The sequence below is a fragment of the Pongo pygmaeus genome, chromosome 9 (genome assembly GCF_028885625.2).
Source record: "Pongo pygmaeus isolate AG05252 chromosome 9, NHGRI_mPonPyg2-v2.0_pri, whole genome shotgun sequence".
NCBI lineage: Eukaryota > Metazoa > Chordata > Mammalia > Primates > Hominidae > Pongo > Pongo pygmaeus.
This window is the reverse complement of record NC_072382.2, coordinates 127,171,491-127,186,185: the sequence shown is the minus strand read 5'-3', so window position 1 is coordinate 127,186,185 and position 14,695 is coordinate 127,171,491. Positions and strand designations below refer to the sequence as shown.

The 14,695-nt window shown below is 48.6% G+C and overlaps 1 protein-coding gene across 3 annotated transcripts in view; it reads right to left on the bottom strand.

Annotated features, from left to right (window-relative positions):
* PKNOX2 (PBX/knotted 1 homeobox 2) overlaps positions 1–14,695 on the bottom strand; it is a 266,903-nt gene that overhangs the window by 9,693 nt on the left and 242,515 nt on the right. For all 3 annotated transcript variants that reach the window (XM_054439917.2, XM_063671572.1, XM_054439915.2), the window contains 3 exons: positions 12,979–13,108; positions 12,426–12,523; positions 11,442–11,561 (listed from right to left, as the gene is read on the bottom strand). In XM_054439917.2, the coding sequence (XP_054295892.1) occupies positions 11,442–11,561; positions 12,426–12,523; positions 12,979–13,108 (348 nt within the window). The remainder of the gene's footprint in view (positions 1–11,441; positions 11,562–12,425; positions 12,524–12,978; positions 13,109–14,695) is intronic.

Below are 14,695 nucleotides of genomic sequence, written 5' to 3'. Positions count from 1 at the left end.
TAACTGGTACTTCTCACCATTTCCTGTGGGCATCTGCAGGTTAAAGGTGAGTGGGGAAAGCATCAGTGATCGGACCCCTCAGGAGCTCCACCCAGAGGCAGGTTGCTCTACTCACTAATAATGCTGCTTTTTCAATTATTGTTGAACGTATATTCAGGGAGGATGTGGAAGAGAAAAAGGGGGTACTTAAGAGTCCATTAAGGCACACTGGTCACCTCTCTAAAGAGGACTTGGAGGCAGTACTGTTGGAAGTAGGTGAGAACACGGACTCTAGAGTCAGACTGCCCAGGTTTGAATCCTTGTCTTGTCTCTAACCAGCGTGAGACCTTGGGCAAATTACTTAGTTTCTTCTTCTGTAAAATGGGAGAGATAATTCCACCTGCTTCAAGGTTGCTATAAGAATTAAATGAGTATATATGTATATATGTGTATATACATACGTATATACGTATCTGTATATATATATATGTGAGTGTGTGTAGCTAAACTGATCAGTACCAGTAAATGAGTTAATATATGAAAGCTATTTAGAACAGTGCTTAGTGTACTCTGTGAGTGTTTGTTAAATAAATAACAAATAAAATAAATCTGTGGCCTGACGCATGTGGCTGTGTCTCTGAAGAAGCCACAGGTTGTTTCCTGGCAGATGGCAGGAGCCTCCCAGCAGCCCCTTCTGTGAGCGTACAAATACGCTCATTTTTTCTAACGGGTTTTATTTGCCGCATGCCCCAGCCCCTGTGTACTATGATGGGGACATTTTATCCTAACCTGGGTCTTAAGCTTCTTGGGGAATGCTGTGAGGTTGTAAATCTCCTGCAGCCATTTTTCAGGTAGACTCTCTTAGAGCTGCAGCCCTCTGGGGCGTCCTGGGGCTCAGTGCAACCCAGGGGTCTCCTGCACACCTTCCCTTTTCAGCTCCTCCATGCAGCCCTGCAGCTGACTTGCCTGTTGTCGACAAGGCTCAGTCTTGGATGGAGAAGCATCAATCCAATTCTTCCTTCCCTGGGGACTCACTGCCAGCGGGGCACACACCCTGGGACAGCGCTACACCAGGGGATGCCTCCGACAGTCAGACATCACTCCTGGGGAGTTGGAGGGCAGCTTCTCTCTAGATCCCTACAGTGAAGGATGGGTGGAGAAAACACCCTCACCCCACAGGCAGGAGTCTGAGGTCTAAGATTTCTCTGGGACAAAGAGAGAAATGTAACCAAGAACCCAGCTGGCCTGACCTCCTTCCTCCTGGTAGCCTTACACTAAAGGCCTTCAGACACAGATGCCTGAACAGCATCTAGAATGAAGACAGTCATGGCTGGGGTAAGGGGCCACAGTATTTCCAGGCTTCAAGAGTGAGAATAAGGGGTGAAGAGGATTTGATGACCACAGCAACTTGGAGCGAGGGGTCACTCCCTGTGGCCAGTACGAATCATAGTGGCATTGATGATTATCTAAGAGATAATTGTCATCCAAAATGACCCCTCCTTTTTCTCTTGCTACCCAATTCTAAAGCCTAGCCATCCTTCATAAGGCCCAGCCCAAATGCCAGCTTCTCCAACCAAACCCTGTTAACCAACATCTCAAGATTACACAGAGCTCTCAGGGTCTCTGTGTCTAGCTTCTCCCACAGGGCAGGAGCCCTTTACACCAGCCCTTTTCAGCCAGCATACCCCAGTAAGGTATAAGTGTGCAGACAGCAATGTCCTCAGCCCCGGGTGTGGTTTGCAGAGTCTGGAGCAGCAAGGGCTCCCCAGCTGGTCTCCGGGCGTAAGCAGCCTAGTGGGTTTGCTATCATTTTCTATGCGTGCTGACATAAAAAATGTGAGATGCTGGCCTGCAAAGCCACCATCGCTCAGTGCATAGCCCTTTGCTCTGATGGGTAGGAAGGCTTTTCTGATGAACACGTGGCCACCCACCAGGCACTGTGTTTTCTAACATATTATCAATCCTATTCATCATAGGTAGCATTTCTATCTCCATTTTATAAAGAGGAAAGCAATATCAGAGAAGTTCATTAACCTGTTCCAGATCACACAGTAAGTAAAATTAGAGCTTGGACCAACTTCAGGCCTATTTGCCTCCAAAGCCCTTGCTCCTTGCACTACACCATGCTGCCATAAAGGAACAGGCTGCCCGAGTCTTCTTTTCTGCAGACAAAATATCCCCAGACCCCTCAGCCGCTACTCACATGACATGCTTCATGTTAGAGTCACTGGAACAAACATCTCTCCATCCTGCCTGCCCCCTCTGAAGATGATTGTCAAAGAACCTTTTGCAACCTGATTCTAGGGCCTGGACACACTCTTCTGGCTCTTGAGCCGCTTGAGTGTCTGTGCTTGTATAATAGCACTTGATTACATCATGGGTTGACCTCTCCTGGCTTATGTCTATCATTTATTTCCCCAATTACACGATCAACCCCCTTAGTACTGAAATCACATCTCATACCTGAAATTTGGGTGTTCGTGAAGAGATATGTTATTTGGAACTTAGATCATGTTTTCTTTTCATAGACAGAAGTTATTCTAAAAACAGGCAGTTTTCCTGGCTAGTACTAAAAGCCACTTTGGTTAAAGATATGTGTTCAAGTGGGGAGGGGTCCATGGGCTTCAGGAAGGACAGGCAAGAGACTGCTCTCTGCTTTCAGGGTCAGAACTAGACTGGGGAAGACTCCATGATTGATGCATGTGAACCTTCAGCGTCTCCTTTTTGTGCCCTATTGACATGATGCCCCAGTTCCTTTTCTCACAAGCCCCTGGGGTCTGTGTCACCCTACAGTCAGCATGCTGAATCTCAGACCTCTGGCCCCCCCGACTTCAGGGTCAAATGCCCTGAAACTATGTTCACGATGATCTAAATAAGCTTTCATCAGATTCTCAAAAGATAGAGAGGCTTAGAGAGGTTGAGAGCAATTGCTAGAAACTTCTCCTCTGGAACCCCATTCTGGCTTGGCTCCTCAAAATGCTGTTAGAAAGTGTTTTAACCTTCATTCTTCCCATTTTTTTTCTTTTCTTTTTTTTTTTTTTTTTTTCTTAGATGGGAGTCTTGCTCTGTCACCCAGGCTGGAGTGCAGTGGCGCAATCTCAGCTCACTGCAAGCTCCACTTCCCAGGTTCACGCCATTCTCCTGCCTCAGCCTCCCGAGTAGCTGGGACTACAGGTGCCCGCCACCATGCCTGGCTAATTTTTTGTATTTTTAGTAGAGTGGGGTTTCACCGTGTTAGCCAGGATAGTCTCGATCTCCTGACCTCATGATCCACCCACCTCGGCCTCCCAAAGTGCTGGGATTAAAGGCGTGAGCCACCACACTTGGCCCCCATTCTTTTTTTTTTTTTTTTTTAAATAAAAAACTCAGCTTTTTTGGGGGAAATGTGGGGGGGGAGCGGGGGGAACAGGGTCTTACTCTGTTGTCCAGGCTGGAGTGCAGTGGCACAATCAGGGCTCACTGCAGCCTTGACCTCCTGGGCTCAAATGATCCTCCTACCTCAGGCCCACAAATAGCTGGGACTACAGGTGCCCACCACCATGCCTGGCTATTTTTTTGTATTTTTAGTAGAGACGGGGTTTTGCCATGTTGCCAAGGCTGGTCTTGAACTCTTAGACTCAGGCTATCCACCCACCTCAGCCTCCCAAAGTGCTGGCATGATTACAGGTGTGAGCCACTGTACCCAGCCTTTTTTAAAAAAATTTTTCTTTTTTAAACAGATGAGGTCTTGCTATGTTGCTCAGGCTGGTCTCGAACTCTCAGGCTCAAGCAATCCTCCCGCCTTGGCCTCCTAAAGTGCTGGGATTACCACTGTGCCTGGCCCCATTCTTCCCATGAAGCTGATCTTAGCTGAGTAGGAATAGTAAAGTTAGCTTTTGAAAATAATTCATACTAAGCTGTGAGTAAAGGATGGCCTCACAGCCTTTCATAGTCATTGCTTTTTACAGGGATTGGATAGTTTAAAATGGGTCTCTAATAGTGGAATTTCCTTAAAAAGTTAATCCTTAATATGTATGCAAGAGGAATTTCAGACAGTATGAGGAAGTTAAAGGAAAAGGCAGCAGACAAGATATTCTGGAACAAAAATGGGCCAGTCTCCCTAAGCCATTTTCTTGTTTGTTTGTTTTTTTTTCAGGGGTTCTTGCTTTCCTCCACAGGTTCCCCAAAAGTTTTGTGGTTTCTCTCAGCATTTTCCAAGGCAAGGCCAATTATGGGAACTCCCAAGGTGAGACTGGAGGCATCTGTAGCAGTAGCGGTGCCTGTATCGGGACAAAGAACCTTCTTGCCCATCTGCTTATTCTGTTCTCACAACAACCTATGAGCTGGATATTGTGGCTCCTGTTTTACAGCAGGGGAAACGGAGGCTTCACAAGGTCAAACAATCACCCAAGCTTGCCAAGCTAGATAGAGGGGGTGGTGAAAACTCAACCCAGGTCCTGCCCCAGGAACCATGTCCTTTCCATAGGCTACGTGGTTTCTAAGAAACATTGCCATTCCTATGTCAGGCGTGTGGATGGTCCCGTAGGTGGGCCTTTGACAGAGATACAGCTAGATACAGTCAACCTCCAGTATCCGTGGGGGACTGTTTCCAGGACCCCTGGTGAACACCAAAATTCATGGATGCTCAAGTCCCTGATATAACATGGTATAGTATTTGCATATAACCTACAAACATCCTCCCGTATATTTAAAAACATTTCCAGATTTCTCACAATAACGAATACAATGTAAATGCTACATAAATAATTATTATACTGTGTTGTTTAGGGAATAATGACAAGAAAAAAGGCAATACATGTTCAGGACAGATGCAACCATCCACTTAAAAATATATTTTCAATCCAAGGTTGGTTGAATCCAGGGATTCAGAACCCATAGACACAGAGGGCTGACCGTAATCCCTTCAAGACTTAACACAATGCTCTGCACAGGGGAGGTAGTGAGGCATGCAAAGAATGTGGAGTGACCAAAGGCAACGCCGAGGCACAGAGGCAACTGGCTGGGCTTCACCTCCGCATGCCCTCCTTGTCCAGGAGCTCTGTGCAGTGCACACGCTGTTGCTGGGGTGCAGCCGCTCTGCCTCCCCCCAGCCAGAATGAGCCAGGCATGTGAGGTTCTCAGGTTGGGGGAAGGATAGCTGGGCATCTGACAGGGTCTAAGAGAACAACAGGCACAGAATCATGCAGAGTATACCTGTCATGGCAGCAGGACTTATGAGCCAAGAAGTGAAAGCAGTCCCAAAGTCCATCAACTGATAAATGAATAAACAAAATGTGGTACATCTGTACCATGGAATATTCTTCAACCACAACATGGAATGAAGTACTGATACATTGTCCTAAGTAAAAGAAGCTAGACATGAGAATCCCACAATTCCATTTATGCGAAATGTCCAGAATAGGCCAACGCATAGAGGCAGAAAGTGAATTCTTGGTTGCCAGGGGCTGGAGAGTGATGGCTAATGGGTACAGCCTTTCTTTTTGGGGTGATGAAAATATTCTGGAATTAGATGGTAGTGATGATTGCACAACTCTCTAAAGATACTAAAAGCCACTGAATTCCACAGTTTAAAAGGGTACATTTTATGGTACGTGAATTATGTTTCTATTTGAAAAGTCACACAGAGAAGGCCCTGGGTGTTTTTTGTGCACTCAGCTTTTGTGACCACAGCAAAGTTCACAGGAGGGCCCTGGAGTGAGCCCTCAGCTCCTTGTGGCTGAATGGAAGATGGGGTGGTGGATGGCAGAGTGCAGCTGGATGCCACGCCAGGCTTCTGAATGTGATGAAGGGGGTGGGGGAGAGGTCAAAAGCAGCATTGCTGTGAGGTCTGAAGACTGGGACTGGACATGTAAAATCCCTACACCTCTCCCAGGATGGGGCTCCATGCCTTCGCTGAGCATTGGGGTTCCCCTTTGCTTTACCTAGACTTTGCATGGGAGCCAAGAGATGTCTGTGGTTTCTTGGGTCAAAGTGGTGGGTAAGAGATTAGAGCTTACAGTTGCATAGGTCCAGGTTCAAATTCTGTGCCACCTGTCATCCATGTGACCTTGAGAAATGTGTTGCCTTCTTTGAGTGTCAGTTTTGTCACTGGTAAAATGAGGCGAATCGTATCCCCTCCTCCTAGGGTGGTTGTGTGGGTTAAATGAGATGATGCGTTAAAGTGTTTAGTGCAGAACCCGGCACGCTGCAGCAGTTAATGCAGAAGCAGCTCCTCTGGTGGATGGCAGGGCCTGCTGGGGCCTGGTCTCCAGGATCTCCCCGCACACAGAGCATATTCTGAAAAGCTGCTCACGTGCTTGGCTGGCAGCAGCACAGACAGATGTCATATTTTGGGATGGAAAGGAGCAGAATCACGTGGCAGGTCAGGAAGACTCCAGGATCTGGAGCAGAAGGGATGGAGTAGAAGCTGGGGACGGGGAACAGTGCCTACCTCTCCGCCCTCCAAGAGGAGGACTGTCTGCCATGGGCTCTCGGCCGACCTGAGTCTGCTATGGGATGATTGCTTCCAGCAGGAGTGTGGCCTCTTTCAGCCAAATGCAAGAGCAAGAAAATGTCACTGGATTCTTCAGGGACTCAGAGGCGAGCAGCTAATGGATGAAACCATCGCAATCTCACCACAGCCTAACAGCAAAAAGGCTCTGGGATTTCACCTCCATCTCAGGAGGCTTCTATCATCTGAATACTTTTCTGTGGCTGCCAGTGCTGCAGAACAGTAGAAATGACAAGAAGCCCCAGACACAGGACAAAGGGAACCAAAGAATACAAACTTATACCCCAGGGAAAGAAGACAACAGGAACAACCAGTATTTACTACAGACGTTCTCACAACCAATCCCTATTTAGGAAAGTTCGTGGATTAATCAATGCTGTCTCCACTTCTGTAAATCATTAGAACTGTTGTCCGCAGCACTCCGAATGCTTGAGATGAGTAGGCTGTTTTGTAGAATGTCTGTTAGCCACACTATCTGCTTATCTGAAAGTCAGCAGTGCTCATATGCAGACTGGTTTATGCCAATTCTATGTATTATTAATAAAGTATGTAAATTTCTGTAATTTAACAAACTCTTCTGTAAACCAATGAAATATGAGTGCAAAAAGAGTCGCTGTTGATAAGTAGAAAGCTTTCAAAAGTCTTGAGGCCCAAATTTGCTTACAAATGCTGAATAGTTAGGATCAGATGAGACAAACATAAAGGATTGGAATACATAATAAAAATCTGGAAAGATCTCGTGGACAGATTAGTTCCCAAACGTCAAATTTGTAATTCCACTTTCTATTGAGGTGGAATTTATAGATGTTACAGTATAGGAGAGGCTTATGCAAGGAAGATGACTAACAATCAGAAAAAGACCTTAGTCCTGTATCAAAAGATTAGCAAATGAATGTATACGGTATGTCCATCTTTTAAATTATAGTATCTCTTTTGAATGGTTGTTTCTTCTTTAAACTAATTTTTTCAATCAACAACAAATTAATTGTCCCAACTGCGCTGGATGTGAGAACATCGATGGCATATTTAGGTCTGTCCTTACTTCATACCCTTTCCTCTCTTCTTTCCTAAAGCTGAGCAGCTCCTATCGGCCTGACACAGTGTCTCTCTAGAGTTGTGTTTTTCAAGAATTACAGTCTCAGAGTTGTTCCTCAGAGCAACAGTGAAAACACCAAGGGGGACAAAAAGTGTTCACATAAGTTTGGGAGAAGCTTCAAACCTTACCCCTCTTGCAAATTCACCATGCCCCTTCATCCTGTAGGAATAAAAAAAATACACTATGGCAGGCCAAGGCGGGCAGATCACTTGAGGTTGAGTTTGAGACCAGACTGGCCAACATGGTAACACCCCACCTCTATTAAAAATATAAAATTTAGCCAAGCGTGGTGATAGACGCCTGTAATCCCAGCTACACGGGAAGCTGAGGCAGGAGAATTGCTTGAACTTGAACCTGGGAGGTGGGGGTTGCAGTGAGCCAAGATCGTGCCACTGCATTCCAGCCTGGGCAACAGAGTGAGACTCTGTACCCCACCACCAAAAAAAAAAAAAAAAAAAAAGCTAAACTTTGTATAACTCAGATTGGCCCAAACTTATGTCACCATGGAACCTCTTTTGGGGTGCAAGACCTCATAAATCCTGTAAAGCTCCATAATTAATACATAATAATACATGAATCCTGTAAAGCTTGGGAATTAATTCCTAGAGGAATATAATGTATGATCCTTATTTGTGAGAAATTTACAACAGAGTTAGAGATGCAAGAGAGGCACACACACCTACCCAAAGAACGGGTAAGTCACAGTATTGTCCATTACTCTTAGGGTCAAATGATAGTAAAATCAGTAGGTGTTATAGATGAAAACAACAAATCAGCTATCTACCTCTGATTAATATTCACAAATTTTGGGTCTTCAGCCTCCAAAACTGGCTCTTGGTCCATTGTTTTAAAAAATTCAAAGGGAACTTATTTCTTAAGTGCTATGTGCTAGGCCTGGCTCTTTATATACGTTTTCTCATTGAATTTTCACAACCATGGGAAATAAGTATTAGCTTCTTTTTTTTTTTTTTTTTCCAAAGAAATAGAATCAGGGTAATCACACTGCTAGTGGGAGAGCCTCAATTCATGCCTCAATCTGTCTAGCTTCAAATCCTGTCTTCTTTCTACTGTGCCTAGTTATGAAGAGCCTTGACAGCCTCTTTCCTGAAGCAGCTGAGGTTTGGGGAAGGTGTGTCCACATGTGCATGGCTGTGTGGCCCAGGTGTGGCCTGCCAAGGACAGCTGGGTCTGCTTGTTTCCGTAGATCAACCTGGACTTCCCATTCTCTTCCTTCCCCTCAGTCCCAAAGTTCTGAGCTCTGACTTTAGAGGCCCAGTGGCCACTCCCCTTGCCTCTCTAGAGGCCACTGCGATGAACGGGTGGGAGGGAGGACTCTGCCAATGTTAAGCGCTTCATGAATGGCACCTGCACCTGTGCACACTGCCAGGCTGGAGACGGCAACAGGGGTGGGTGGGAAAGTGTGGGCAGAAAGCCCCTCCTCATGCGTTTCAGCAAGTCCTCTACCCCATCCCTGGTGCTTTCTGTAGATGCCAGCCTGTGTCCTGCCTCACTCTGTGCTCAGCTACTACCTCCTCTCTTCTCCACCTCCCCTTCCTCTGCTTTCCCAAGTCTGGGTGGAAGTGACCGTGGAGTGGAAAGACAGGATCCTGAGCTCTGCAAGGAGGCTCACAAGGAAGGAGATGAGAGGGCGGGGCATGAACTGAGGTCCCAGGTGAGAGGCCAGGCACGACCAGGAGGGACAGAGATGGGTGACCCTCCAGTCTCAGGCTAACGACTCCCAGGGGTAAGTTACAGGTGGGGAGTGGAAAGTAGTGAAGGGGAAGGCTACAGATAGGGTGATGGGAGTCAGTGAGCAGGTGCTGGCCTGGACACCTGGGCTCCTGGGCAGGGCAATCTGCCTTGCAGCTTCCTCTCTCTCCTCTTGCCTTTCTCCCCCTTCAGAAGTGAGGTTGTAGGTACGTTCACAACAGTCTTCAAAAATGCATGGGAGTGGGAGGTGGGGAAGGAAAGGGAGCATTTAATTAAGCAATTCAGTGTGCCAGAGTCCTGGCAATCTTTCATTACTTCATCACAGTCTTCCTAAGAGGCTAGTGTGACCAAGTTGCAGGGTAAAAGGTAACACTGAGATTTGAACCCAGGTTCAGCTGCCTCAAAAGCCCATGAGCTTTCTAGCACACCTGTGACCCTGCATCGTATGTCACCCACCACAATGAGTGGAGCCAGATTTAGCTCCTCTAGCAGTTGGGAGAGGGTGGTGCTTTCATTTCTGTTGTGCCAGGTCAGTGCACAGAAGATGCGTCCTTCCCTAGGGAGCCCCTCCTCCCACAGGTAGGCTGGGCGCTGTGGCATGGACACTGGACCCACACATCACTGAGTCCATCTGAGCCCCCTGGCTCTCAGGCAATTTGGAAAACCAGAAAGGCAGGAGACCTGAGCATTCCCCCTGTGCACTCCAGCCACTGAATCAGAGCTGCTCCTTAGATGCCTGAGGCTGGACCTGCTGCGGGGCCTCTGGCCTCATCACCTAGGCACAGGGGTCCCCCCAGCCTCCTCTCCTCACCTTAACTCCAGCATTCCAGCCCCTCCTCTCCAAATTAGCTTTCTCATCTGGAAACTGTAGGTGTTCAGACCAGTCAGTGCTTTCAAAATGTACTCACTCAGCAAACCACCGGGGCAGCCCCACGCCCCCAGAGGCGAGGGAACACTTTTGGGGAGATGCCAAGCTCCGGCTCTCATCTCTCGCTAGGAGGTAATCCTTCCAGTCTCTTGGGTGCACAGGAAGGTCCAGCACTTCCAAATCAGAGCCCCCAAGACCCAGTCAGTCTTCTGCTGCCACTAAAGTCTGAGAACCACCGAGGCCTGGTCTCCATGGCTTCTGAAGGCTCTCCCATTTCAGATAAAGGGCTGTTGATGGACTAATTAGTTTCTATGGCTCATTTGATTTTTCTCCTCCCTGGAGAAGGATTTCCTCTTCCTCCTGGTTCTTCCCACAGTTCTCCAGCCAATGGATCCTCAGTCCCTTGGAATTTGTCTTGTATCTGTGTCTGTCTGTCCTGATATGCCAGGGCAGGAGCTTGCAGACTAATGGAAGCCCGCCTGTGGTCACAGCATCTACCTCCCCACCCCAGAACACACACACACCAGCGCATACACACTCAGCACAGTCACTGGCCTTTATTTACTGCCACAGCCCTTGAAAGTGGTGTTAGGAGATTGCAATTTTGAAGTCTTCCCTGACATTCCACCAAAGGCTTGTCTTTTGCAACTAATGCTGCACACAAACACACAGCAACCATCACACAGTATGCACTTTATTAACACTCCACTGTAACCCAAGGTAGTGTGCCATTTTATAAAAGGAGCTGCTGCATCTTATGAAAGAAATAGTGCTGTGTCCTGGAGCTGAGCTGTGACATGAGGAGCCAGGATTCCAGCCTTGGCGCCCATCTCCACCACACAGCACTTGGCTCACCCAGTGGGGAGGACTCAGGAGTCCTGGCAGAGTAAACACGTTCTTCCATGGGAGAGGGGCATGGTGAGCGTGGCTGCAGCAGAGGGAGGGCTCTGGACCAGAAACCACCCACTCCCCGCAGTGACCGTCTCTCTGTTCATGAAACAGTGTGACACACCTGCCCAGTACTTGACTCTTGAGCATTCGCTTGTCCCCATTACCCCATGTGTTGCCACATTTTTTCCAGGTAGCAACAGCAGCAGGTACTAGAGAAGGTCTCCAGCTTTAGGCCCCACCTGAGCCCCCCTGGCCTGGCGTCCAGATGTCATTCCTATTAGAGAGCTCTCCCCGAAGCCGCGCCCTCTGTCTGTGGGTTTGGAGCCGACAGCAGAGTCTGGTACCCACACGGTGGGTTATTTAAACCCCATGCCGTGACTCCACACCCCCAAGACACACACACTCACCATGAGATGCTGGAAGAGCCAAGAACGCATTATATTGGTGGCATGCTTGGGCAAGACTCCTCGTTTGTTCTTGGACTTCTTATCCTCATTGTCCAGGAGGGAGGTGAGGTCAAGGTTAACCTTCAGGGCACGTGGAGAGAAAATCAGCATCAGCAGCCTGTGAGGCCAGCGGCTGGGGACCTGTTGCCATAGCGACGGCAGGCTCGGCTGCCAGCCCCTTTCCCGGCTTATTCCTAGGGCCCTGGGGAGGTCACCTTTCCCTCTCAGCCCATGCCAGCCCCTCAGAGAGTGGAGGTGAGGCTTGGGTGATGGGAGAAGGGAAGAAGGACAAGGAGGAAGAGATGGGGAAGGGGGAGAGGGAGGGAGAGGGAGGGAGGGAGAGAGAGAGAGAGAGAAAGAGAGAAAGAGGAAACAGGGCCATGCAGAGAGAACAGTAGAAGATATGAATTTGCCATAAGCTGTCAAGTAGTTATCAGCATTTCTGTGGTACTTTACAGTTTGCAAAGCACTTTCCTATCCATCGCCGTGGTTCATTCTCACAGCAGCCCTGTAGGTTGGCTAGGCTGTGTGCAGTTGCTATTAATCCCCCTTTTATCAATAAGAAGTCTGAGGCTCAGAGAGGTTAGGTGACTTATTCGAGATCCCACAGTTAATGTCAGATCCCAGACTCTGACTTCCCATCTTTCTACCCTTCCTTTGTGTGTGCACTCTCTACCACTGAGGGACACAGCGGCTCAGTCTGCAGACAGGAATAGGAAGTGCAGGATCCTTTGATGTAACCCCAGGAGGGAGGCAGCAAAATCCCAGGAGTTGATAAAACCTTTCCAAGACCCAGCTTCTTATCTGCAAAGTAGGGTAATGATACCGCTTAGAGGATGATGAGGATTCAATGAGTCACTCGTGTAAAGTGCCTGGCAGATAAGAAGCGATTACAGGTGCCCTAGCCCACACCATGCACATGTGCACACACCTACACACACTCACCTGTGTGTTCTGGATCTGGATGGCTCCCTGGGGGATTGCTTGGGTGACCACCTGACCCTGGGAGGTTACCATGGTAACCGGTTGGTATAAGGCTCCACCTGAGGAGACAACCAGTTTTGGGGTTCCCTGCCATGGGAGTGGGTAGGAGCGAGGGCAAGCAGGGTTCCCAGTTCATTTGGCACTCACGTGTAAAGACCCTCTACTTTGGAGCCCTTGGGTAGCGAGCTATGGCTCTTCTGCTTTATGGGTGGGTGGGGGATGGTGTCTAGAGCCTAGGGCAGAGCCTCTGGTGGGAGGTGCTTCGGGGAAGGGACAACAGCCTTACTTGGTCCTCTCAGGGGCTCATGAGATTTTGACCCAAATTTGTTCTAAACCATCACAATTGGGTCTTGGTGCTAACCATCTATAAACTTACAGAAAACTTTAGTCAAGAAACTGAGCTGGGAGCCCCTCCCTCGGTGGAGGACAACCCCCACCCCTGGAACCACCTTGGGGCCACCCTTTCTCCTCCCAGGGAATTCCCACAATCCCCCTTCCCGGTCTTTGCACCGACCTGACACGACTTGTGAGTTGACGGTTGTCATGGCGATGTTGCCCTGCTGGAGCGCTGAGGCTGGGACCACAATCCCCTGGGGGTTATTGGAGACTCCAGACATGGAATTGGGGGAATTCTGCAGGAGGTCCTGGCAGTGAGGGAGGCGTGGTTTGTGACAATGACACTGAGAGCTTAGACCCTACAGCCCCAGAGTCCTCTTCTGTCCTTTCCCCTTCCTGCCTGCCCCCCTCCCTCCTTCTAGCTCCTCCCCAGACCCAGGTCCAGAAGGCAATTCTCTTGGTTTCCTAGAAAGAGTGAATAAGAGGGCTCAATTAAAAAAACAAAAACAAAAACAAAAGAGTCACCCATTTAACCATTCCATTGCCCTGAAAACCTAAGGCACAAATTATCTGATAGCCCCATGGTCTCCTCCGTGGCTATACTTTGAAATCTCCAGTAATGATCTTGGGTTCCAATCTCAGAGAGTCTCGTTTAATTGGTCAGGAGTGTGTCCTGGGCTCTGGATTTTTTCTTGATCAGATCCATCATATTCAATGGGCTCTGGGTTAGTAAAAGCTCCCCAGGTGATTCCACTGTCAGCTGGGTCTGAGAAACTGGCTTCACCTGGTCGGCACCTGCTCATCCTTCAGCCACGCTTGTCTCCTGATGCTTTCCCGTCCCCCGGCTCCTCTCCACACGCCTCCATCACAGGCCTGTCACGCTAGGCTGCACACAGAGAGCAGCCTCCAGTTCTCACCTTTGTATCCTTAGCACCTAGCTCAGGATACTAAAATACATGTTAAATAAGCAAATGAAAGCCGCCCTAGCCTTCCCATAACTTTTCTTCTAAGGGTGTCTCATATGAGCCTCAGCTTCATGGCATCGATTCTGTTCTCTTCCTCAGGCTCCCCACAGGATTCCACTGGAAACAGACTCTCCTCTCCCCACACTGCCGACCAGCACGGAACCTTTGCCGCTTTTCTTTGCATTAGCCCAGGCAGGTAAGACATGTTTTCCTGGCCCTCTGCTCCTCTCACCATTCCCAGTTAACAGCTGGGTAAAGAAGTCCTTGGACTTGCTGTGGAGCCCTCCCTGCTTTCTGGGGAGCCTGCACTGGGAGGCTGGGTGCTTGGAGAGAATTTGTGAGGAAGGAATAGGATGTGGGAGAGGTTAGGGTCTCTAGGTTTGGAGAAGACAAAAAAGGCAGCAAGTGAAGCCTGGGAGCCTCAGGTGGCCGGCCTGGGTCTCTTAGCTCCTCCTAGCCACGGTTCCTCATCTGAAGATGGGGCTTGAACCAGTTAACAGGTCCAATGGCCATTTAGGCGACATTCCCATGCTCAAATGCTGGAATCGTAAGGCGCGAACTGCAAGGATTTAGAGACAGGTAAATGGTCAAGGAAATAGACAAAATGGGGGAAGAAAGAAGGCCCCAGCTTCCCAGTTTTTGTTTTAGGACTTGAAGAAGCTTGGGTCTTCAGCCTCCAGGGCAAGTCTAGGGTTTTGAGCCCAGAAATCTGTGTTTGGAGGAAACCTCGAGCCAGTGACTGCCTACCTGTAGCAACAGACAAAGGGAAAGTGTTAGAGCCCGGGGGAGGGCCATGGCGAATCTCCTCCCAGACCCTGACAACACAGAAACTGGCAGAGCCTGTCAGGAAGTGGAAGTCGGCACTGATTTATACATCTCACTCGATTCAGCTGATTAAATCCCCCTTGGCGTCTCCTCCAGAGCTGCCTT